Source organism: Somniosus microcephalus, chromosome 19 (genome assembly GCF_052327205.1).
Source record: "Somniosus microcephalus isolate GS21.2 chromosome 19, FLI_Smic_1.0, whole genome shotgun sequence".
Taxonomy (NCBI): Eukaryota; Metazoa; Chordata; class Chondrichthyes; order Squaliformes; family Somniosidae; genus Somniosus; species Somniosus microcephalus.
This window is the reverse complement of record NC_141005.1, coordinates 46064248-46087318: the sequence shown is the minus strand read 5'-3', so window position 1 is coordinate 46087318 and position 23071 is coordinate 46064248. Positions and strand designations below refer to the sequence as shown.

Below are 23071 nucleotides of genomic sequence, written 5' to 3'. Positions count from 1 at the left end.
TTTCCAGCATCTGCAGTATTTTGCTATCGTACAAATGCTTAAGGGTGCTAGGGATGTAAGGGTCAAGTGGGATGTGGAGGAGGAGGTTGACAATGAAGAGTGCTGGTGATGAGAGGCGATGGGGAGCAGATTGAGGGTCATGGTGATGTCATACACACTTTTCCTGTGCGGAGAAGGTCATTAAACCTCTTTCTGCATTGCAGCCAGGTTCTGCTGCACATTGATGTTGCACTGACCTCCTGTGCCACTTGCAGCCACACAGCTTTGGTCTGCTGGGGAGGTTTTTTTCCTCCTAGAGAAAGGAAACAACACCTCTTTCTGAGTTCTGGCTCTTTCCGCCAGAGCATGGAGGGAGTCATCATCAAAGCAGGGTGCGGCCTTGGACCTTGAACTTGACCTCTCCGCAGCACAAATCCCTTAGACGAATCCCACATAAAAGTTTTACGGCAGAAAATGAACCAAGGCTGCTTGCAGGCCTTAAATGCAGCTGCATAAATGACGTCATCAGAGGCGAGTTTCAGGACCAAAAGACTCGTTGGGCCAGGGGTTCGCACATGCTGGGAATCAATTGCCCAATTAGGGCAAAATCACTAAATTATCCCACCTCACATCGGAGGGGGGAGTGGGAACTGCCGACCACCTGACCTGTCCCCAAAGGCAAAATCCAGCCCATAGTATTTGTTTAATTTGTCTACCATTTATTCACCATTATAATTTCTCCTGTCTCAGCCTGTAAAGGACCCACATTTACTTTCGCTAATCTTTTCCTTTTTACATACCTATAGAAGTTTTACAGTCTGTTTTAATGTCTCTCGCTAGTTTACTCTCATTCTATTTTGCCTTTCTTTATCAATTTCTTGGTCCTCCTTTGCTGAATTCTAAAATCCTCCCAATCTTCAGGTTTACTATTTTTGGCAACATTATAAGCCTCTTCCGTTTACCTAATATTAGCTTTAACTTCTCGTTAGCCACGATTGGACCACTTTTCCTGTGGGGTTTTTGTGCCTTAAAGGAATATTTATTTGTTGTAAATTATGTATTAATTCTTTAAAAGGTAGACAAGCAATGAATAGCATTTAATGTAGTTTCCTAATCTACCATAGCCAACTTGCCCTTCATACCTATGTAGTTTGCTTTGTTTAGATTTAAGACCCTAGTTTTGAATTTAACTAAATCACTTTCAAATTCAATATAAAATTCTATCATATTATGGTCACTCTTCCCTAAAGGCCCCTTAACTACTAGGTTATTATTTACTATTTAATAAAATAGCTGAATACATCATGTTAATCCTGTAAAGGAGTTAAGCAGCATTTCTACCAAAGCAAGTTATCACTATAATTTTAAATATTTGGGGGGAAAAATTCGGTTGGGTTGCACCTCCTGTTAGGGCACGAACGGGGCACAAAGCAACTAGCGCCTGGGTGTGGTGCTGCCACGCCTCCCACAAAATTCAGCGGGAGGTTAGCAGCGGCGGTAACCGGTGGCACCCTGCGGTGACTTCCTCGCCATGCGCAGCGCCCCGGCCGCGATCTTCGGGGGCACCCCCTGCCTTACCACCAGACACTATGTCCAATGGGGTCAGGGGGCCTACCTGCGGCCGGGGAGGCGCTATTTAAAGGCGAGGTGTGGGGCGGCCATTTTTGTTGCTGGCCGCCTGCCAGCACCTGCCTCCGCTCCCGTCCCCGGCCTCCTTACACCGCCCCCCCCCAGCGGAGTGCCGGCTGCGCTCCATGAGCCCGGCCCTTCTCGAGTGCCGGGATCTTTTGCTGGCACTCCCGATCCCCGGGGGCCCAGCTGGATCCCGGGTCACACTGCGCAAGGCCCCTCCCCTTTAAGAAGGGGAGGAAGGCCTGCAATATCGTGCCGCAGCACCGCGCTAGTACCTCGCAGCGCCCCAACAGGGAGGCGGGGCGCGTCCAGTAGCGCCCCGCTTCCCTCTTGGGGCGCTACCACTCAATTTCCGTTGCGGCGGCACTACTCAATTTTTAGCCCTTAGTCTTCAGAGCAGATTGAATACATCAGTCAAGTAAAATCTCCTTGCTCCTATTTGCAATATAAGCATGTCTCACTGAAACCCTAATCCATGCCTTGATCACATTGAGACTGGACTTCTCCAGTGCTTTCTTTCCAGCCTCCCAATATCTATTCTCCTTAAACTACAAATAATTCAAAAAACACCATGAGCCACATTCTCAGCTGTGCGAAGACCACTTCGCCATCACCCCCAAGCCAAGGCAATCCTTGCATACCCTCACTGTCTCCTCCATAGATTCATAGAGTAATACAGCACGGATAGAGGCCCTTCGGCCCATCGTGTCCGCGCCGGCCATCAAGCCGTCTAATCTAATCCCATATTCCAGCATTTGGCCCGTAGCCTTGTATGCTATGGCATTTCAAGTGCACATCCAAATGCTTCTTAAATGTTGTGAGGGTTTCTGCCTCCACAACCCTTTCAGGCAGTGAGTTCCAGACTCCAACCACCCTCTGGGTGAAAAAGTTCTTTCTCAAATCCCCTCTAAACCTCCCGCCCTTTACCTTGAATCTATGCCCCCTAGTTATTGACCACTCTACTAAGGGAAAAAGCTCCTCAGCATCCATCCTATCTATGCCCCTCATAATTTTGTACACCTCAATCATGTCCCCCCTCAGCCTCCTCTGCTCCAAGGAAAACAAACCCAATCTGCCCAGTCTCTCTTCATAGCTGAAGCGCTCCAGCCCTGGTAACATCCTGGTGAACCTCCTCTGCACCCTCTCTAACGCGATCACATCCTTCCTGTAGTGTGGCGACCAGAACTGCACACCGTATTCCAGCTGTGGCCTAACCAGTGTTTTATACAGCTCCATCATAACCTCCTTGCTCTTATATTCAATGCCTCGGCTAATGATCCAGTTATATATCCTTGCACACACCTTTCACTGTCTGGCACAAGCCTATTTCTAGTTTACCACTCCCTCTAAAGCACTGATTGCTGCTCCTTCAGCTAGCATGTCCGAACCTTCTGAAATTCCCTTCCTCAGTATCTTGTTTTCTGTCTTCAAAAGCCTCCTATAAGACTGTGCTTTCATGTTCTCCTATTCCCTCTTTTCCCTTTCTTCCTCCTGTTTGGTATCCACCATGTAAAGCATTGAGAGACATTTTCCTATAGAAATACAAGTTAATGCATTTTGATACATTTGTGGGTTGTTCTCGTATAACAAAGCACTTGGAGGAACACAGAGCAGTCTGAATTTTTTTTAATTCGTTTATGGGATGTGGGCGTTGCTGGCAAGGCCGGCATTTATTGCCCATCCCTAATTGGCCTTGAAGGTGGTGGTGAGCTGCCTTCTTGATAATGCTGCAGTCCGTATGTTGAAGGTACTCCCACAGTGCAGTTAGGGAGTTCCAGGATTTTGACCCAGCGACGATGAAGGATTGGCGATATATGCTGGTGGTGGAGGGAGTGAATGTTTAAGGTGGTGGATGGGGTGCCAATCAAGCGGGCTGTGGAAACTTGCAGCAAGGTTCCACAAACAACAATGAGATGAATGACCAGTTAACTCTGTTTTAGTGGTGTTGGTGGAGGGAGGAATGATGGCCTGGATACCAGGGAGAATTCCTGTTCTTCCTTGAATAGTGCCGTTGGATCAAATTTTGTGGTTGGGCCTCATTTAAATAAAAAACACAAGTAGTGAGCGCTCGTCCCACTGTTTCTAGGCAGGAAAGCTGGCGGGGCCTAGACTGACACAGACGTGCAGCATCACCTGGAAGGGGAGGACTGAAGAGATCTGGGGTGGAGGCGGGCTCAACAGAGCAGCAGCTTTAAACAGCAGGGAAACATGAAGAACAAACCAAACTGAAGGGAGGTTTAAAGGTCCCAACAAGAAAGAGAAAGTCATTGCCAGACCTACTTCCCCACCTTCACCCAACTGAAGTGGTGATACCTTTAGTTAGCACTGCAAATGGCCGCCTGCTGACCTGCACTGCTCACGGGGTGTGGGTGGGTTGAGGTAACAGCGATGGCAACGCTGATTGACACCAAAATCGTATTGGGGGCCTAACTGAGTCATTTGAACCCCATTGAAAATGATAATCAAGGCCCCTCGCCTGTTTCTGGCAGTGTAGTATACAGTAAAATCTTTTCACTATGTAACAACAGTGTGTATTGTTTTGGGGCCTTCAGCTAGACATACCCTACCCTGGAGACTGTATTACATTGCTACCTACACAAATTACAATTAAAGTTGGCAGTTATTCCATTCCCTATCTTAAGTTTCCCAGTGTGTCAAAGTGCAGCACAGGATGGAATGTAGGTATGTGGAGGAGGCCTTTATTGGGAAAATGAGAATTACATTAATTTCAGGTAACATTCCTTTCTCCTTCAATGTCTGCTCCACAGCCCATGGGCTAACTGCACCAAAACAGTTCAAGACTGGTTTGAAGGATAGTCTGCAGACACCCACTGAAATCGCAACGCCTCTGGTAAATTTCAGACACAAAGAATGAATTTGGATTTATATAGTGCCTTTCACCGCCTGAAAATGTACCAAAGTGCCTCGCACATACTTCTGAAGTGTAGTCACTGTAGTAATGTAGGCAAACGCAACAGCCAATTTGTGCATAAAGTCCAACAAAAAAAAAAGAGATAAATGACCAGGTAATGGCCCGGATTTTGCTGCAAGTAGCAAAGGAACGGCTTCTGCCGTTCACCTCGTGTACAGTTACCCACAGACTTTTAGCGGACTTGTCAGCAGAGGCTTCCAGTCATCTAGTGTTTGTTTGAAGTCGGCACCCTCTACAGGGGATCTGTGGTGTCTTTGAGCAGGTCAAGCAGTAGGGAGCCTGTTCAACCAATCAGATTGAAGAATCCTCACAGACATGCAAACTGCAAAGCGTGAAGTAAAAAGCAGAAAATATAAAATTTCATTTAAATCATTGAACAGGAAGAGAAATAAAGATTGGAACATACACATGGGATGAAGGGAAAGACAAAAGAAAAAGTTAAAAATATATATATTTTTAAAAATCTGCAACATTAATTTTCTTCAGAAGGAATAAGACTCCACACTTGTAAAATTTGTTTTTCAGGGCGAGAGAGGTTGCTCAACAGTAATTATCACTTACTATGGCATTAAAAACTCAGTTACTCCTGTTTGTACAAGGCCTAACTTTTTCATCTGTCTTTAGTGAGAATAGCCAAGATCACACCATCACAGTGATTCCTGTGCAGATTCCATCAGCGAAGACTGCAACAGTGCACCCTATGGAGGAGCAGGGCATCACTGACAGCAACTTCCAGATTTCCGTGTTTAACTGCGCACGTGCGGACTCCAGAAGTTGCTGTCAGTTTTACCCAGTAAAAACGACCAGCGCCGATAACCTCGTTGTTAGTACAGCAAAATCTGGGCCGATATGTTTTAGTGGTGTTGGTCAAGGGATACATTTTGACCATGACACCAGGGAACACCACTGCTCCTCTCTGAATGTACCATAGGATCTTTCAAATCCACCTCCGGCGGTGGGGGAGAGCATGGCAGACAGGACGTGTCTCATCCAAGAGACAGCATGTCGAACACTGCCACACTCCCTCAATACTACACAGATGTGTTCAAATCTCTGGATTGGGGCTTGAACCCATAACCTCTGACTTAGACATAAAAGTAATACCAAGGCTGACACCACTGGAGGAAAAACAGATCAAGGCAATAACATTCAACTGTTGTATACAATGCTTTAATTTTATAGATGTTCAAGGTAACTGCCTTGAAGCAAGCCCAAAAAACAGTTATCATATTGTGGACTATTGATAATTCCTAGAATTGTTTTGCTTGGTAAATGGAGGCAAAGAAGAATACATTCTACTTGTCCAATCTATGCTAGTAAATGCAGCAGCCGAAGGTGTGGTTTATGAAGATCACTCACCCCGGTTTTTCTTGCTCTTCTCGTACCTGTGAAATCAGAATGCATGCATACAGCAGAATGCATTTCCAGTGATCTTTACCAGGGTTTTGGCCTTAGGAATATAAAACAGGAGCAATTGAGATGTTCTTTTTTCTGGATCTCTGTATTATTGCACTTTATGTCTGTAAGAACAATTAGGGGTTTTGTGTTTTCCCCAGTGTGGCAGGCTCTGGTGTGAATTCCCTTGTGGGTGCAATTGTGCCATGTGTACAGGTTCTCTACAAAGTCCAGTAAGATTATAAGAACATGAACATAGTCCACATGTTCAAAAGCGCTTTCCCAGATCACAAAGATGAATGTACCCAAATCCAATGAAAGTTCCGTTAGTTCATTTGAAGACGCTAAGGAAATCATATTCAAGATTTCAAAGCCCTTCTGCTATCAGCATGGCCATTGCCTTGATCTAATGGTTGATGAGGGACATAAAAGGGGTATCTTCCACTCAGAAATCTCTCCTGCCTGTTCCACTCAATCTCTAACTAAAAAGGCTCTCAAAAACCTGGTGTGGAGCCTTTCTTGCCCAACTTTTTGGTTCATACAACTAAATGCACAGTATGCAGTGTTCTTTGTTATGTAATACAGAGTGAATACCAGTATTCATGACCTGTGTGGAGTGAGCATCAGTTGGTAACTGAAAGGTCTGGGTTCGAGTCTCGTGGCAACTCATTTTCCATGGCTGGGTCCAGGGGTCAAAGGGTGAGAGAGAGTGTGTGTGTGTGTATATATATATATATGTGAGCGTTTGTGCTGTAAAAAAAAAAATTGGCCTGGAGTTTCCGCTGTTTCTTTCGACGCAATTCCCCCAATATCGGCATAACCAGCGCAAAGATCACGGAATTTTAAGCACAAATTGCGTTCATTGCGAATCAAGTTTCCGCGATCTTTTGCGCTAGAAGCAGGTCCCCGCCCACAAAACTGGCCATGCCCCCAGGGTGAATTAATCATCATTGCAATTAGTGGAAACGCCCACTCATTTGCAGGCCTTCGAGGAGGCTCTTTTTGGGTGCAAGGACACTAAGATGTATGTTTTGAAAGAATTTTTTAAAAATTTATTAAGGAACTGATTACTGCATCGCAATCTAACTAGAAAATAGTTTTTTTTTTTTAAAGTCAGTTTTAGTCATTTAAAATCGGGTTACTCACAGGTGGTGGATTGACACTGACTTAAAATGCTTATTTTGTGATGAACCCATTTGCAGCTCTATTAATCAAACTTTACCAAGTTACCACTCAAATATATCACGCAATATTTCTTCAAGCAAATTTTTTTTTTTTTTTTAATTACGTTTTCAAATGTTGCCCGAGTGCACTGGTTCATGGCAGATTTTGCATTCGGTGACATGCAAATGAATTTGAGCAGAAACTTGGGGGAAAAACACTTCAAAACGGGGGCAATTTGCTACAAAATTGTCGATTGCACCCAAAGCGGAACCTCTATCACACTAGCTATTTTCTTGCATGACGCCCAAGTAAGGTGGGAGGAGGCGAGTGGAGTATAAACACAAGCACAGACCTGCTAGGGCAAACGGCCTATGTCAGTGCTATGAATTCTACGTAAATGACAAGGAAACAGGCTGTTGTCCCAACATGTCCATGTTGGTGTTTATCCTCTACACGAGCAGTAGTCACATGTGGCCACCCTATTCCCATGTCTCTGTGCCCCTTTCTTTCAACCCCCTACCTGCCTAAGCTATTTTTAAAAGTTGACATGATCAGTGCTTCAATCACTAACTCCAGCAGTGCCTTCCACAAACTCTCAATCCTCTGCATAAAATATTTCTCCTCCTCGCTGTCCTACATCTTTTACATTTAATATTATTCCCATGTTCCCCTCATTCTAGACCCTTCAATCACTGGAAACCGTGTGTTTCTATCTACTCTGTCCTATCCCACCATAATTTTATACAACAGTGACTACACTTCAAAAGTACTTCATTGGCTGTAAAGCGCTTTAAGATGCCCTGAGGTTGTGAAAGGTGCTATATAAATACACGTCTTTCTTTTTATACACCTCTATCAAAATCCCCCCTAATCTGCTCTGGTCTAACAAAAGCAGTTTTTCCAAGGATAATTAGTAAGGACCAATGCTATCTGCTGTAGTGCCAATGTAGTCGGGGCAATTATCCACCAATAGTTTAGAATCCTGACAGATTTGAGTTCAATTAATTTTTTTTTTTTTATTCGTTCCTGGGATGTGGGTGTCACTGGCAAGGCCAGCATTTATTGCCCATCCCTAGTTGCCCTTGAGAAGGTGGTGGTGATTATCAGTACCAGGAGCTCCACTGACCTTTTAGCTTAGCATTACTCCTGCTATCGGTGCCAATCCACTCACTCAGGGTTGCATGCTTCCACGCGGCATGTGATCTTTTCATCAGACTCTACCATCTTATTTTCCTTTTGACTTCAAAGTCCTCTGTAAACCTGAACATTTGGATGGCAGTGCCTTTTTGAGGAAGTTGTTTACCTATTTGGGTTTTAAAGCCTTTATCACTTCCACAGCACTGCTTACAAGGTATTGATGGAAAATTTTGTGCAAGTGAATTGGAATGTGCAGAATCTATGCAGTTCAGCAAAAAAATCTACTATGTAATTGGGCATTTCCCCGAGGCAGCATGCCCTGGAAACTATAATTACAAATTACAGTGTTCGTAACCTGCAGCAGGTTTAGGCAAGGAAGATGCTGACTAACTGACAGAGGCCTGGGTGCCACTCAATCAAATCTTAAATATTTTACTGAGCAATCACAGAAACTGTCCTGCCTTGGAACCAAAAATGGACAATGTCAGAAATGTTACTCACAGTTTCTACATTTGCTGAGCTTACACTGTAAATATAAAAACAACAAAATGACAAAGCATTTTTGTAACCATCTTTACAACACACTGACTTTCTTTAGGAGAAACAAAATTGAGATTAAGCAATAAACGGGGTGTATTTAAAGTGTGTGGTAGGAAGTCATGTGAATAAAATAGCATGAGAACAGTCTCAAGATATTTCATCACAATTTAAAGGGGCAACTGGAAATGGGACTTGGAGTTAGGTCTAATATACATGAAAGGGACTTGACAAATAGAAAGGTGCTATATAAATGCAAGTCTTTCTTTTTATGCACCTCTATTGAAAGGGACTTGACAATAAAGAAAACCTCCAAGTCACACACCATCCTGACTTAGAAGTATATCGCCGATCCTTCATCGTCGCTGGGTCAAAATCCTGGCACTCCCTCCCTAACAGCACTGTGGGAGTACCTTCACCACACGGACTGCAGCGGTTCAAGGCAGCGCCTCACCACCACCTCAAGGGCAACTAGGGTTGGGCAATAAATGCTGGCCTTGCCAGCAAAGCCCAGATCCCATATACGAATTTTTTTTAAAAATCACTTAGATGCAAAAAGTGCAGAAAGACAAGTTGCACTAGAAATATGGTAAACAATATAGGCTCTGGTGAGACAAAAAATGTGGTTCTTTAGTATGACCATAAGTGCCGTGGCTACTAGAGCAGGTCAGAGTGGCTCACCTTATGACTCCCCAAAGCCTCTCCACCACTTACAAGGCACAATCAGGAGTGTGATGGAATACCCTGCATTTTCCTGGATGAGTGCAGCTCCAACAGCAGTCAAGAAGCACAACACCATCCAGGACAAAGCAGTCCACTTGATTGGCACCTCATCCACTAGCCTAAACATCTACCCCCTCCATCACCAGTGTACTGTGGCTGTAGTGTGTACTGCAGCAACTCGCCAAAGCTTCTTCAGTAGCACCTTCCAAACCTGCGACCTCCACCACCTAGAAAGACAAGAGCAGGAGGTGTATGGGAACACCATCACCTCCAAGTCACATTATCCTGACTTGGACATACATTGCCGTTCCTTCACCATCGCTGGGTCAAAATCCTGGAACTACTTACAGGAAACTTTGGTTTATCCGGAAGTTGTATGTCCGGAATACTCGATCGAACGGCAAAAATCAGGAGCCGTTTTCTATAAGTTTTTTTAGTTCTCGTTCTTTTTTTTTTCCCCAGTCAGGCACTGCAAGGTCTATAGCTACAGCAACAGCTTCAGCTAGAGACGCTTGCAGCTGCAGCCGACTCATTAGAAGCTGTTGCTAAGCAACAGTGTTTGTTGTCAGATACGGAGATGAAAACCTCCATATGCTTCAACATTAACTTTGTATGTCCGGCAGTTTTGATAGATCGGCAACACGCCGGTCCCATCGGTGCCGGATATCACAAAGTTTCCTGTACTTAACAGCATTGTGGGAGCACCTTCACTACAGGCAGCAATGGTTCAAGGCGGCAGCTCACCACCATCTTCTCGGAACAACTAGGGATGGGCAATAAATGCCAGCCTTGCCAGCAACACCCACATCCCGAGAATGAATTTTTAAAAATGAATGAAGATGGTATGATGTAAATTTCTAAATACTGACATGGCATGAATTTAAAAGGTATTAAATTAAACTTTCTGGAGAAAATCTGAGCTCTGAACTAATAAAATATGCTCACTTTTATACTCATTTGTATCTTAAAATTTCATATAAATAATTCTCGTTCGTTTATTTTTTTATTTCTCCAGGAACCTGATCAACTGTATGAGGGAATAACCTTTCATGACTTCCTTAAGGTCTGTATTTGTTTTCCTTAAAAACATGAAATGAATACCAAATGTTCTGAAGTGAAAGCTTGCCTTACCAGATAAAGAACATCATGTAATACAGAATGAGGGCTGACAGATTCTGAGTAACTCCTAGGTCAACCTGTTGTTAGTTTTCAGCTCACACACTGGCACGAAATATACATGTTGAAATATTTAGCTACTCAAATATCAGGTTCAGTTTTATTACTGTAATATTAACCCTAAACTACTAAAACAATTTTACTTAAAAAATGTAAACACTTCTTTATTTGTTCTGTCTTTTTTTTATTTTAACTTCAATTTTACTTTTTTTCCCCCTACCTATTTCAACCATTTATTCTTTACATTTAAAATATTTCATTTACCTTTTTCTTTTGCCTTCCTGCTCCAACCATCCATTTTATGAGGGTTTTTTTTTTTTTTTTTTTATAAAGTGCTTTTGATGAAAAAGCAGCCAACAAAAAACCTCAACTGTGAAAATGGAAATAGTCACATCACAGGTGCAACCATATCATTTTTCACGAGTAAATCTAGTAAGTGCATGATGCTGATGAGTAAACTTGTTGGAGGACCCCAAACCTCAGGAGTGATGGACAACCTTATCCACCAAGCTGAGGGTTAAGAGGTTCAGATATCAGTAAACAATAGCTCACCAGAAGCCTGCAATATGATGCGGAACAAAAGCATAACTAGTACCCATTTAATGAATAAATATACCAGATAACCCATGATGTTGCTCACAGGTAAGTCACTATTTATAATGACTGTAGTGGTATACCACGTATTGTTTATATCCTCATAGCCCTTTCCTAATGTGCATAAAGTGCAGGCTTGAGAAAAGCTGTCTATTGCTAAAATGGAGCTATGATTAACATGGCCTTCCCCTTAAAGGCCACAAAGTGTACTCCTGGTGAGGAATCATTCCCTGTTTGAATCCATCAGTTTGGTTACAGCCCCAAGACTGCCTCAGTCAGTCACCATTAACATCCTTTGAGGTTGTGACCATGCCCAAGCTATCTCTCCCTGTCCTCCTAATCTCTCCACAGAAATCGACACAGCCCCAACCACTTCATCCGTCATCATTACCACCTCCTCCACAGTCCACTGCTGCGGCATTGTCCTCACTTATTTGTACTCCTACCTGCCACAATGTCATTATACAGCTTAATGGATTCTCTTCCCACCCCCGCATGGTCACCAGTTCTATCCTTGGACCTCTCCTATTGCTTGTATACATGCTGACCCTAAGTGACATCATCTGCAGGCATGGGGTGAGCTTCCACATGTATGCTATCAACACCCAGTTCTGCCTTTGTGCCAACACTCTCAACTACATTGCTATCACCATGCTCTTCTTGTCTAACACATGAGCCAGAACCTCCTCCAACTTACATCAGCAAGACCAAAGCAATTCTCCATTCACACAAAAAATCTTTGCAAGCTAGCCCTTAATTTAATCTTTCTCTCTAGCTGAACCGAGCAGTGCGCAATCCTGGTATTCTTTTTGGTTCACAACTAAGTATTAAACATATACCTACTCATAACCAAGACTGCCTATAGTCACCTCTGGAACACTGCTCAACTCCGTCCTTCACCCTGACCACCAGTGAAGTTTCACTCACACCTTTCTCACCTTCAGCTTCGACTTCTCCAACACTTTAGTCGTCAGTTATTTATAAATCACTGGCATATCCTGAGGTCAATAGATGCTAACTGCTGAGAGATTATCTTTAGCTTGGTACTTGCTTGTAAATCCCCAGATCCTACCCTCTGGGAGAAGCCAAATTATCAAGGTCACTAGAAAGCACTAGAAAATGTCTATTTTTTGTTGATTTTGTTTACAATTATTCAGTTGTATCTGTTGCTATTTTATGAACATGAACAACCAGGTGCACATTTGACACAGACTTTGCATGCATGACATTTTCAAGTTGAACAGATAGGCTAAATGGAAGACTTTATCTACCATTACTTTTAAAATGGTACGTCTGCACACACTTCTTGTCTGTCACCCTTCACGTGCCACAGACTGTTGATTGGTTCAGATTTCATATTCCTAAAACAGTAACACATCAGAATTCTGCAACTACGAGAAGTGACAAAAATCTGCTAGTTAAACAAGCAGAGGCAACACTAATTAAATCACTGCTTTTCTTCTTCATCACAAACTCTAATACACAGATCTCAAAATGAGGTTCCTAGCAAAATTAAAGCATCAAAATTACGCTAGAGTTTCCGCTTTGGGCACAATCGGTGGTTCCAGCGCAAATTGCGCCCGTTTTGAAAGTGTTTCTCTCCTTCCTCCACCCCCCCCCAAATTCATCTGCATATCATAGAATGCAAAATCTGCCATGAACCAGCGCAATCGGGCGGCGTTTTAAAACCTCATTTTACAAAAAAGATTTTGCTTTAAAAAATATTCAGTGATATTTTTAAGAGTGGTAACTTGGTAAAGTTTGATTAATACAGCATAAAATAGGTTTATTACAAAAATAAACATTTTAAGTCAGTGCCAATTCACCAACTGTGAGTAACCCGGTTTTAAATTACTGAAAAATGACTTTTTAAAAAAATATAAAACTATTTTGTAGTTAGATTGAGGTACAGTAGTCAGTTCCTTAGTAAATTGAAGAAAAAATTCATTCAAAACCTTTGTCCTTGCGCCCAAAAGTGCCAGCTTAATTTTTTCAGCTTCCTCGAAGGCCTGCAAACAAGCGCAATGAGCAGAAACTCCCAATGGTGATGAATTCACACAGGGGACGTGGCCAGTTTTGTGGGCGGGGATTGCTTCTCGTGCAATCTTTAAAAAAAAAACTAGCACAGAAGACAGTGGAAACTCTATTTGCGTGGAACGCAATTTTTGCTTAACACTACGCGATCTTGAGAGTCGGTTACACCACGATAGGGGGAATTGCGCTGGAAAAAACAGCGCAAACTCCAGGCCTACAGGTTTTGCAGTAACATTAAACTTGCCTCTAAAGTTGTCTTCGAGTGACGGACAGAGTGTAGAATCTTTATTTTTTCAAATATATTCCAAATGGTTACAGCAACTGCTTTTGTGTTTATACTGAGAATTTGAAAAGGATTGTTAATGTTAAGATTTATTTACACAGCTATTTTTACTGATCTAACAGCAAATGGTAAGGAAAATATTATTTATTATTTCTCCAGAAAATGGTAGTCTTTGGGCAGGAATTCTTGCACTGGAAACGTGCAGCGCTTCCCCCACTTTAACAAGTGTAACCTCTGACTCATTACAACTAACACTGCAGGAGATCCACTGGTGTACATGGATAATAGTGATTGATCACAGTACTGCATCAGTCCCACAGTACTGCATCAGTCCCACAGTTTTCATAAGAGCTACAAATGTGGTTATTACATCTACCCAATAATAATGTATACCTGAAAGTGAGCTTTCCTGTAATCTACTGTGGAAAAAGTTAATTCTGCAGTCCTGCCACAGGAACTAATATACCTTCAGATTCACCGCTGTAAAATTATCAGTATCCTTGACCTCCCATCAAGCATTACTGCTTTAATCTTTTTATAAAAAATCTGAAAAACTTCCATATCAAGGTAAACAAATACCGCAGCCATTGTAAATTTAAATTCCATTAACTGGTATAAATTCTCAAGAGTAAGATAGCTACGTGTGAATTTAAGTCAATAACTTTGGGCTACATATTGAACACAGCACATAAGTTTTGTTCTCATGATTTAGAAAATGATCGAATGCTGCTTTGAAATTCCATCAGTGTATCTCTTTCAACTTTGTTAGGTCACCAGAAAATTAGCCATAAGAAATGGTATTATTATTGCACTTACTATTTAGTTGTGACTGGTACTGATACAATCCTGGAGAATAATCACACACCAGGTGATTTGTGGGGGGGGGGGGGGGGGGGGGTATATGCTTATTTGCATACAGTGTGATAATTAGTTATCAAGCTTATATAAGAGCGGAACATAAGGCACCATGGAGTAATAGAACACATGCTTAATCCCAATTTCAGTTGCATTTCCATAGCAAAAGTTACTTTCCCATATTGACAGTGGAAAATTTAATGGGAATTGTCTTTGATACACTCTTATCCATTTCCTAGTAACTACTTAAGAATATCAATGGAGGCATGAAAAGAGGTCATCTGTACAACCTCTTGGCCACAGTTGATGTATTGTTTGAAGAGTAGGGAAGGAAAATGGGGAAGAGAGAGGAGTTTACCTTTAAATAAATAAGTCTAGGAATGGAAAAGGGCCATTCAGCAAAACCAGTTACTCCATCATCCAGAAGCAATTTCAGTACTCAATTTAACCATTTCACTTCCATACCCACATCACCCTACTCCCACTAATATGGAATTTATCCAATATATTCTGAATGGTTCAACTTACTCTGCATTTACTGCACCAGCTGGCAGTACACTGAACAAATCAACAATTTGAGGCATAAAATGTTATTCTTCTAAATGAGGTCAAATTACATTTTTTTTTAAATCATTGCTATTAAAGAAATATATATCTGCAAACTTTGAAAAGTACTGTAAGCAAACTGTTGAATAGTTGCTCCTTTTCTTTTTCAGATCATGCAGGATATCAAGATAGAAAGCAAAATGCATGTGCGTTTTCTAAACATGGACACTACTGCCATTTGCAAATAGTAAAAATTCAACCCAGATTTTGAAGAATCCGAACAAAGAACATTCCACATTAAGAGCTTAAATATTAAAGCCATGAAACAAACAAATGGTTTCAGACAATATTGAATGACCTGGTACAGCACAATTCCACTCAAAGTAGCTGGGCTTAGCTTCATTTTTATAACTCGTTTATTTGTTTTTTTATCCTTGGGGAATACAAAGTTTTCGAAGTTTCAGAATCTAGAACTGATGCGATTCCTCCCTGAATTATCAGTGCTACAATTTCACACCTCCTTCCTTCTGAGCATGCTGCAGTAAATGCTGCAGTAGATGCCACAAAAGCTACATCAGGTCTCATGCATTTTCTGTGGTTTGAATTGGATGTGTCCAGATTAAAATTTGAAATTATGCGGTTTCCAGATTAAAATTTGAAATTATGCGGTTTCTTATTTTATGGCTTGTACACAATCCCTGAAGGTAAACAATGCTGTCTGATCATACCAGACATTCTATTGACTTTCCCCATCCTCCCAACTAAACTGTTCAATTTCCCAATATTATTGATAGTCTGCTGTTCACTTTATTGTGGAGTTGAAACATGCTGAATAGTTGATAGCTGCTCGTCGCATTACTTAAAGCATCAAATATGTTCTGTTGAAATGCAACAATGGGCCTGGCCTTCTAATAAACTAACAAGAACATGAATTAGCAATTATACTCATTTAAAAAAAACCTTCCTTTCAAACATACAAATCTCAGTATTACTGAAAAACCAGTTCCACGTGACTGAAATTAACCTGTTTGAAAGCAATCTCAATTAGGACAGCCAAGTTACTAACATGCACATTAAATCTACTCATTGCTTGTGCTACAAAACTCAGCAGTTTTGCTCAGTCCTTCCTTTACCATCGGTTTCAGTTCCTCCTCCATCTAAAAGCTGAACCTGAAATATGTTTTCAATGCTTTAATCTCAGATTATCAGTCTTTATAATTCAGCTGCATGCACTGTCCTCTTTCTTTTGCGCCATTTTATTTATTTTTCTCTTCCCCCCCCTTCCAGCCTTAGAAACAGGCAACTAGCCTCTGGAGGCCTCTGCCTTTCCACCCTGGTACTGATTCTTAGGGCTGGGAGACGGAGGAACTAGCCTTTTGATTTTCCATTCCTTTCTGTGGGGAAGTGCCTAGCTTCCAATCAGCAGCCGTCCCATCAGAGATCATTTTGGAAACACTGTACTGCTATGAACCCACGTCGTACAAATGTTGTGTCACCAGTGCGACGTCCATTATTGGATTGTTTTCATTTTATTATTGTGGTAGTTTGTACTTGTATCTTATGTTTTATTGCATTCTTAATTTTAATGTTTCAGGTACTGGTATACAGAAATGTACTTTCAGAATACATAAAGGCTTCTTTATGTACATGCACATTATTAAAGATTCTTTTGAATAACTAAGATAATATTGACCTACGTTTTCTGTCCACTAACCACAAATGGAAATGGTCAAAAAAACTGACACGACGTATACAGTTCAACAGGGTTGCAATTTGTCATCAGTACACAATATATGAAATGGTTTCTCTCAGGTGTACTTGAATATACTAAATACCAGAATAATCTAAACTTCTGTAAAATAATTACTACACTAAACAATATAAACACGATTGCTACTGAAGTCTGTTGCAACAGGTTTAAGTTGGTGATTTTAAATATGAAATACAGTATCTTTTGGTTGTCTTCCACAAATTGAAGCCAATCAGAAATGTTAATATTTAGCAGAACTACAGGATACACACAACGCCCAATTTATCTGAACTTCCAGTGACCTGTCATTAACACCCGTGCATCTAACTTCACATTTGAACTTTGTGCAATTGCACTGTACAAACACGTAGAAAGGGGGCACCTCAGCCTGTGCACCCTTCAGATCAGCGGGACAGGAACACACGCCAGTTTGCCTTATGGCTTCACATAAAGCATTACTCCCCTTCTGGAATCACTCTGGATAAAGGATGTTAATGTTAAATCACTACCGAGAAGTACTAGCTGAGTACCAGTTTGTATTAACTAGTTTATGAACCCGTCCTCAAGGTCTGTATTTTTTTTTATATAGAAAATATGCTAACAAAAGAAAAGGATATCATACCATTCTAATCCCCAAATAACACCATCACAACACTGGCACGCAAACTCTACTGGGCTCTACAATGACAGTTGTCATTCACTACTAGCACTGCAAAGCCTTCGTCTCTCAAATTTCCCTGCTGGTACTTGTAAAGTCTGTGAGTTGTTTAGTTAATTAATACACAGACTACCAGAGTAACTTAAAACAGGACTTTACTATTCGAAGGTCAGGGCGAATCTGCCAAATAAATCCTGACACAGCACTTATATACCGGTGTGGTCACCGTCGGTATTACAGTATACAGAAGCCAACAAAGTAGTGCCACACCTAAAATAGCTCTCTTAAAAGGTGAACGGTTACATACAATGGTTTTCTTAAAAGGTAGACGGATACATACACTACAGTACTCAAATTGACATCTGCATTTGATTGACATCCAGGAACAGCAGTCTCTAATCTGCAATCTCTGTCCCGAGACAGACCCATCGGATATGATTTGAGGAGGTTTTTCTGGTTGGGACACCTGATATGGTGGGTTTCCAGCAGAATGCTTTTACACCAGAAAAACTGAACTGTCTCATTCTGTGAAAAAGACATTCCTTGTGATGTTTTTCCACACAATTTATGTAAGGGAAGTACATGAAAATCAACTGACAAAATAACACCTTCAGGAAGTTCATTTTATTGTCTTACAATATTTCACACCAAAACTAGGAAACATTTATCAATGCAACAGTTTGTATTATGGCTTATACAATGGGATACTGCAATTTATTACCAGCAGTAAATCAACTGCCTCGGTATTGGGCAAAACAAAAGGAGATATACTTTCTGTATCTTTTTCATCATTATTTATATGTATATATATATATATTTATATGGGCTCTCCAAACTAGTACGGTGCAGAAAATAACTTAATTTGATGTAATTTATATACGGTGCAAAAGATGCCCTGAGATACATACAGCTACCGTTCCTTCTAAGCTGCACGGTTGCGCAGCTCTCTGCTGGGCCCGCGCAGCCCGGGACTGGTTTTTCAATGTTAAATTTCGCACATTGACTGGGCCGCTCACCCAAAAAATAAATTGGGGGAACATTGCTTTACAGCACATTTCTGAGCCTGTATTGATGGGACTCACTTGGTTTGTTCTGCTCAGTAAAACATGCTCGTTGCAGCACTTCATTCCGTCTTGAAAAGTGACTCAGGAATGGTCATACACCTTCTCCACAAGCTGTGATGTCAACACCATGTCATCTGGGTACTGGATCTGCAATTCCTCATTTGCAACATAGTGTGTGCCAGAAAATTCTGAAAAGTAGCGGCCAACTTCTTCATGGCCTATTTCCATTGGTGATGAATTACAAATTAGATTCTCTGCAACATTAATCAGGACACAAACATTTAAAATGTCAACATATAAAGACTTATTTATATATACTAAATATCCAGAACTAGTGGCATTCGAACTTCAGCTTGGGTATATTAACAAAAGCTTCAGCCAAAGATTGGCTAAGGACATGGGTATTGGTGTAAACAAAAGATAGGAAAAATTGAGACGGATCGAACTTCCCCGATCATGCTATAAATCTAGCTGTGACATTGTTGTCGATTGTAGCATTGTGAGAGAGAACGCTGCCAAGGTAGCAGAATTTGTCCCTGACCTTAAGTTAAGTAGTAAGTTACAGATCATAACCACAGGGGGTATGACTGGGTGGCCAGGTATGGGCTGGACTATGACTTCAGTCTTTTTGAAGTTAATTGCAAAGCCAAAACACTGTACTGCCCAAACAAAGCAGTCGGATAGCAACTGGATGCGCCCGAGAGTGTGGGCGAGTAACACTCAGTCATCAGCAAAGAGCATGCCGTGCATGGTTATCTGCATTACCTTTTGGTTTAGCATGCAGCCGACGAAGGTTGAAGATGCCGGCGTCTGTGTGGTTTCAAATATAGATTCCTCTGTCACAGTTCTTGAACCGTTCGAGCTGTACCACAGAAAACAGACGCTGAACAGGGTTGGGGCAAGAACACAAGTTAGTGATTGCAAATGGTGACCACACACCAATGTGTGTTACTTGGTAATGTGCAAGGTGTCAGGAAGTGACATTCAAAAGGATTTGGGTTTTTTTCTCTCTCAGCAGGTAGTTACAGAGTGGCACTGGCAAAGGTTTGGGATTGGGTCATCTGTGTGAGTATCTATTAAAGGTTTAGAAGGCACCCAAAGGAGCAGCAAACGAACACTGGGGAATAAGTAACAGATATCGGACCACTAAACTGTATGTGTTACTCTGAATGTAACAAACAGTTTAAGCAGTGTCATGAAAATAAGGCACACATTGTTTAAGCTTTATTTAACCATTTGAAAAACATTTAACAGTTTAAGTCAAGATTTAACTTAACAGCAACCAAGCTATTTTTAAATGTTCTATTTCAAGAATAAAATGTTTTCTTTAAATTGGATTATTTCAACTAATATAGCTTGCCTCTGTGTCTTTCATCTTGATACTGTACTGTAACGAATCAGAGGTAAATTTCCAACTTTTATCCAGAAAGAATTCCTCATCTAAAAGGATAGGGCTCAATCGATCTTAAACTCAAACAGTAAGCACTGGAGTAGCTCAGGATGATTCAGCAGACTATTTGTCTTTCTTACTTGTTTGTGCTCAACATCCCTCCCTATGCCATAGCTCTGACTGAGAATTTGTTGTGAGGAGAGTCCCTAGCATGGATCAGCTTTCTACCACTCTCCGCTACAATTTATTGAGAATATCAGCTTGCTGCATCATCCAGTATCAGCACTGTGTCATCAAAGGTGATGAATGATTCTACAAATGACTGTCTGTGTGGAGTTTGCACATTCTCCCCGTGTTTGCGTGGGTTTCCTCCGGGTGCTCCGGTTTCCTCCCACAGTCCAAAGATGTGTGGGTTAGGTTGATTGGCTATGATAAAATTGACACTTAGTGCTAGGGGGATTAAATACGTGGGGTTACGGGGATAGGGTGGGATATGTGTCGGTGCAGGGATTACGGGGATCGGGTGGGATATGTGTCGGTGCAGGCTCGATGGGCCGAAATGGCCTCTATCTGCACTGTGGGGTTTCTGTGAAAAAAAATTTTTTACATATAGGCACATTATAGATCTGAGCATTTTATTTATTTACCTTGTGCAGCATATCTGCATGAACCATCCTGGACAAGAACATTGTAGAATGGTTGATCAGACCCATGTGGTAGATTATGAACTCCCATCGTCCTCATCCAATCCAACCCCATCATACACTTGGGATCCCATCCATATATCACACAGTCATAACCATACCTAAAAAAAAATAATCCATAGATGAATAAACTTTTAAAACTAATTTATATTTTTGATTCATGCCCATTGAGAATCTAGGCATGTGTTGACTATTACCTTGCTGCATGCCCTGGGATTTAAAAGATGAAAGATACAAATTGTATAAATCAGCAAAGTAGCAGGTGTGAGATGCACAGAAGCACTGTGGAAGATGTACAGAAAAGCAAAAATAGAAGACACAAAGTGGCAACAGATGACAAAGGAAAGTATAGGGCAGCCATACACACACAGTAGAAGAGAAATAGAATGATCGAAAGAATTGGGAGAGAGAATCAAAGATGCTTACAGAAGAGAGATGATTAATATTTTTTTCTATGAGCAATGCCACAAGAGACCAACTAGTTATACATAAAATAAGATTTTAATTAACCAATACCAATCTAAAAACAGAACTCCGAAAAAATGCAAACTTGTGAAACCCTTTTGGTTCATCTGGCACAAATCTACGCTTCACAAACTGAGTAACTGCAGTGCAGTAAAAGAATTAAACTGCATTCAAGAAAAATAAACTCAGGAATAATGCACAAGGGGCTTAAATTAAAAATAAGATTATTTTGAATCTAAGTAATATGCAAAACAAAAGTGTAACTATAAGGCAACCCTTTGTATATAATAAAAAAAATAGGCCCCTATTACACATACCTGAATCACTGGGGTACAGGTCGCTTATATGCGATCAAACTATTGAACACAACTAGCAGTCGCAGAACATAGGCCAATCGTCTATTTGTAGACCATTTGGACACAGGTCATACATATGCGATCCAAGTATAGAAGACAATTGGCTCTCAAGGAAGACAAACCACACACGCCTCAATCACACGTGCATGGACTGTTTAGGTATAGGCCACATATGTGGGGTGCAAGGATTCAGTTCAACTAGCAGTTAGAGGATTATAGCTTACACATGCTTTAAACACAGAAAATAGAATGGCCCGAGTAAATTTAATGACGTTCTAAAATATAGAATTTTTCATGCTTATGTTAGCAGATTGATTTTGAGCATTAGATATTTTAGTTATCCAGAAAAGAACATGGCAGCTGAAAGTATGCAATATTTAGAGCAATTTCATTGCTTCTGCAATATTTTATTGACAGGGTTTGGAGCTTGGCGATTATTGATGTTCCCAATCGTTTGTTTTTGTTGAGATTGTGGGGGTAATTTTGACTTTGGGTGATAGTGTAAAACAGGCGATATCGGATCAGCCGCCCATTGAACATCTCTCCTAATTTCCATTTCCACTGAACTGAATCACCGTTTTATACCATCACCCAAAGGCAAAATGACCCCCCTCAGAATTATGATTTGTTAATGCTTTATGGATATGAAATTTGAGCAAATGAAGTGTAAAATGTGACACAGAAATTTGTATTAAACAGTATGTGTCTTCTAAAGTGTGACAGCCAGGAACTCTGTACAGAAATACAGGAAACTTTCGATTAACCGGCCCCTAAATAACCGGAACGCTCTATCCACCAGCAAAATTCAGGAGTCGGTTCAGGTAACTTTTTTTTTTTTTTTACTTTTAGTTACTTTTTTTACTCCATTTGTTGCTGTGCAAGGGTGTAGCTGAAGCTGTTGCTAAGCTACAGAGATGCTTACAACTTGTGCCGATTGTTTTGAAGCTGAAGCAACAGGGTTTGTTGCTTTATACGGAGCTCTGAGCTCCGTATCTTTTACTATAGCGTTCGGTTATCCGGAATTGTTGATGAACCGGCAACATGTCGGTCCCGTCTGTGCCGGATATCAGAAAGTTTCTGGTACTCTTTTTATAATATTAATGGATGGCTGTAGATGCAAGTAACAGATTAAGCAGTTTTGGGGAGGAAACAACAAAGTTGCTAAAATCTTAAGCAAGATTTGTAAAATAGTACATAAATAGTATTACAAATATATCTATGGGTATGTATCTTTCGGTATCAATAATATGCATGATATTTTTGCCTTGTATCAGCCATGTGATATACTGTACTGTAAATCTGAATCACTGACATGGTGAAGTAATGGAGAGGGTTGATGAGCATCGTGTGGTTGATGTTGTGTATATGGACTTTCAAAAAACATTTGATAAAGTACCACATAATAAACTGATTGGCAAAATTAAAGCCAATGGGACTAAAGGGGCAGTAGCAGCATAGAATCAGAATTGGTTAAGGGACCAAAAGCAGAGAGTAGTGGTGAACGGTTGTTTTGCAGACTGGAGTGGTATATAGTGGTGTTCCCCAGGGATCGGTATTAGAACCACTGCTCTTTTTGATATATATTAACTACCCGAACTTGGATATACAGGGCATAATTTCAAAGTTTGCAGACGACACGAAACCCAAATATAGTAAAAAAAAACAAGGAGGATTGTAACAGGTTTCAGGGAGGACAT

The 23071-nt window shown here is 41.1% G+C and overlaps 2 protein-coding genes across 8 annotated transcripts in view; one reads left to right on the top strand and one right to left on the bottom strand.

Moving 5' to 3' along the window:
- The window catches only part of tesca (tescalcin a), a 74450-nt gene extending 57777 nt beyond the window's left edge, over positions 1-16673 (top strand). For all 3 annotated transcript variants that reach the window (XM_085961760.1, XM_085961758.1, XM_085961759.1), the window contains exons 7-8: positions 10515-10562; positions 15158-16673. In XM_085961760.1, the coding sequence (XP_085817886.1) occupies positions 10515-10562; positions 15158-15235 (126 nt within the window). In that variant the 3' untranslated portion in view covers positions 15236-16673. The remainder of the gene's footprint in view (positions 1-10514; positions 10563-15157) is intronic.
- Positions 16674-17533: 860 nt separating this feature from the next.
- Positions 17534-23071, bottom strand: part of fbxo21 (F-box protein 21) — a 62963-nt gene continuing 57425 nt past the window's right edge. The window contains exons 11-13 of one of the 5 annotated variants that reach the window (XR_015072328.1): positions 20497-20654; positions 18478-18713; positions 17534-17920 (exon numbers count right to left, since the gene is read on the bottom strand). Coding sequence is in view for 1 of the 5 variants with exons in the window: in XM_085961755.1 (XP_085817881.1) it covers positions 18541-18713; positions 20497-20654 (331 nt within the window). In the remaining 4 variants the exon portion in view is untranslated. Of the gene's footprint in view, positions 17921-18000; positions 18714-19224; positions 19343-20496; positions 20655-23071 lie in introns of those variants that run through there. The other 4 variants (XR_015072329.1, XR_015072330.1, XM_085961755.1 and 1 more) reach the window with 4 other exon arrangements.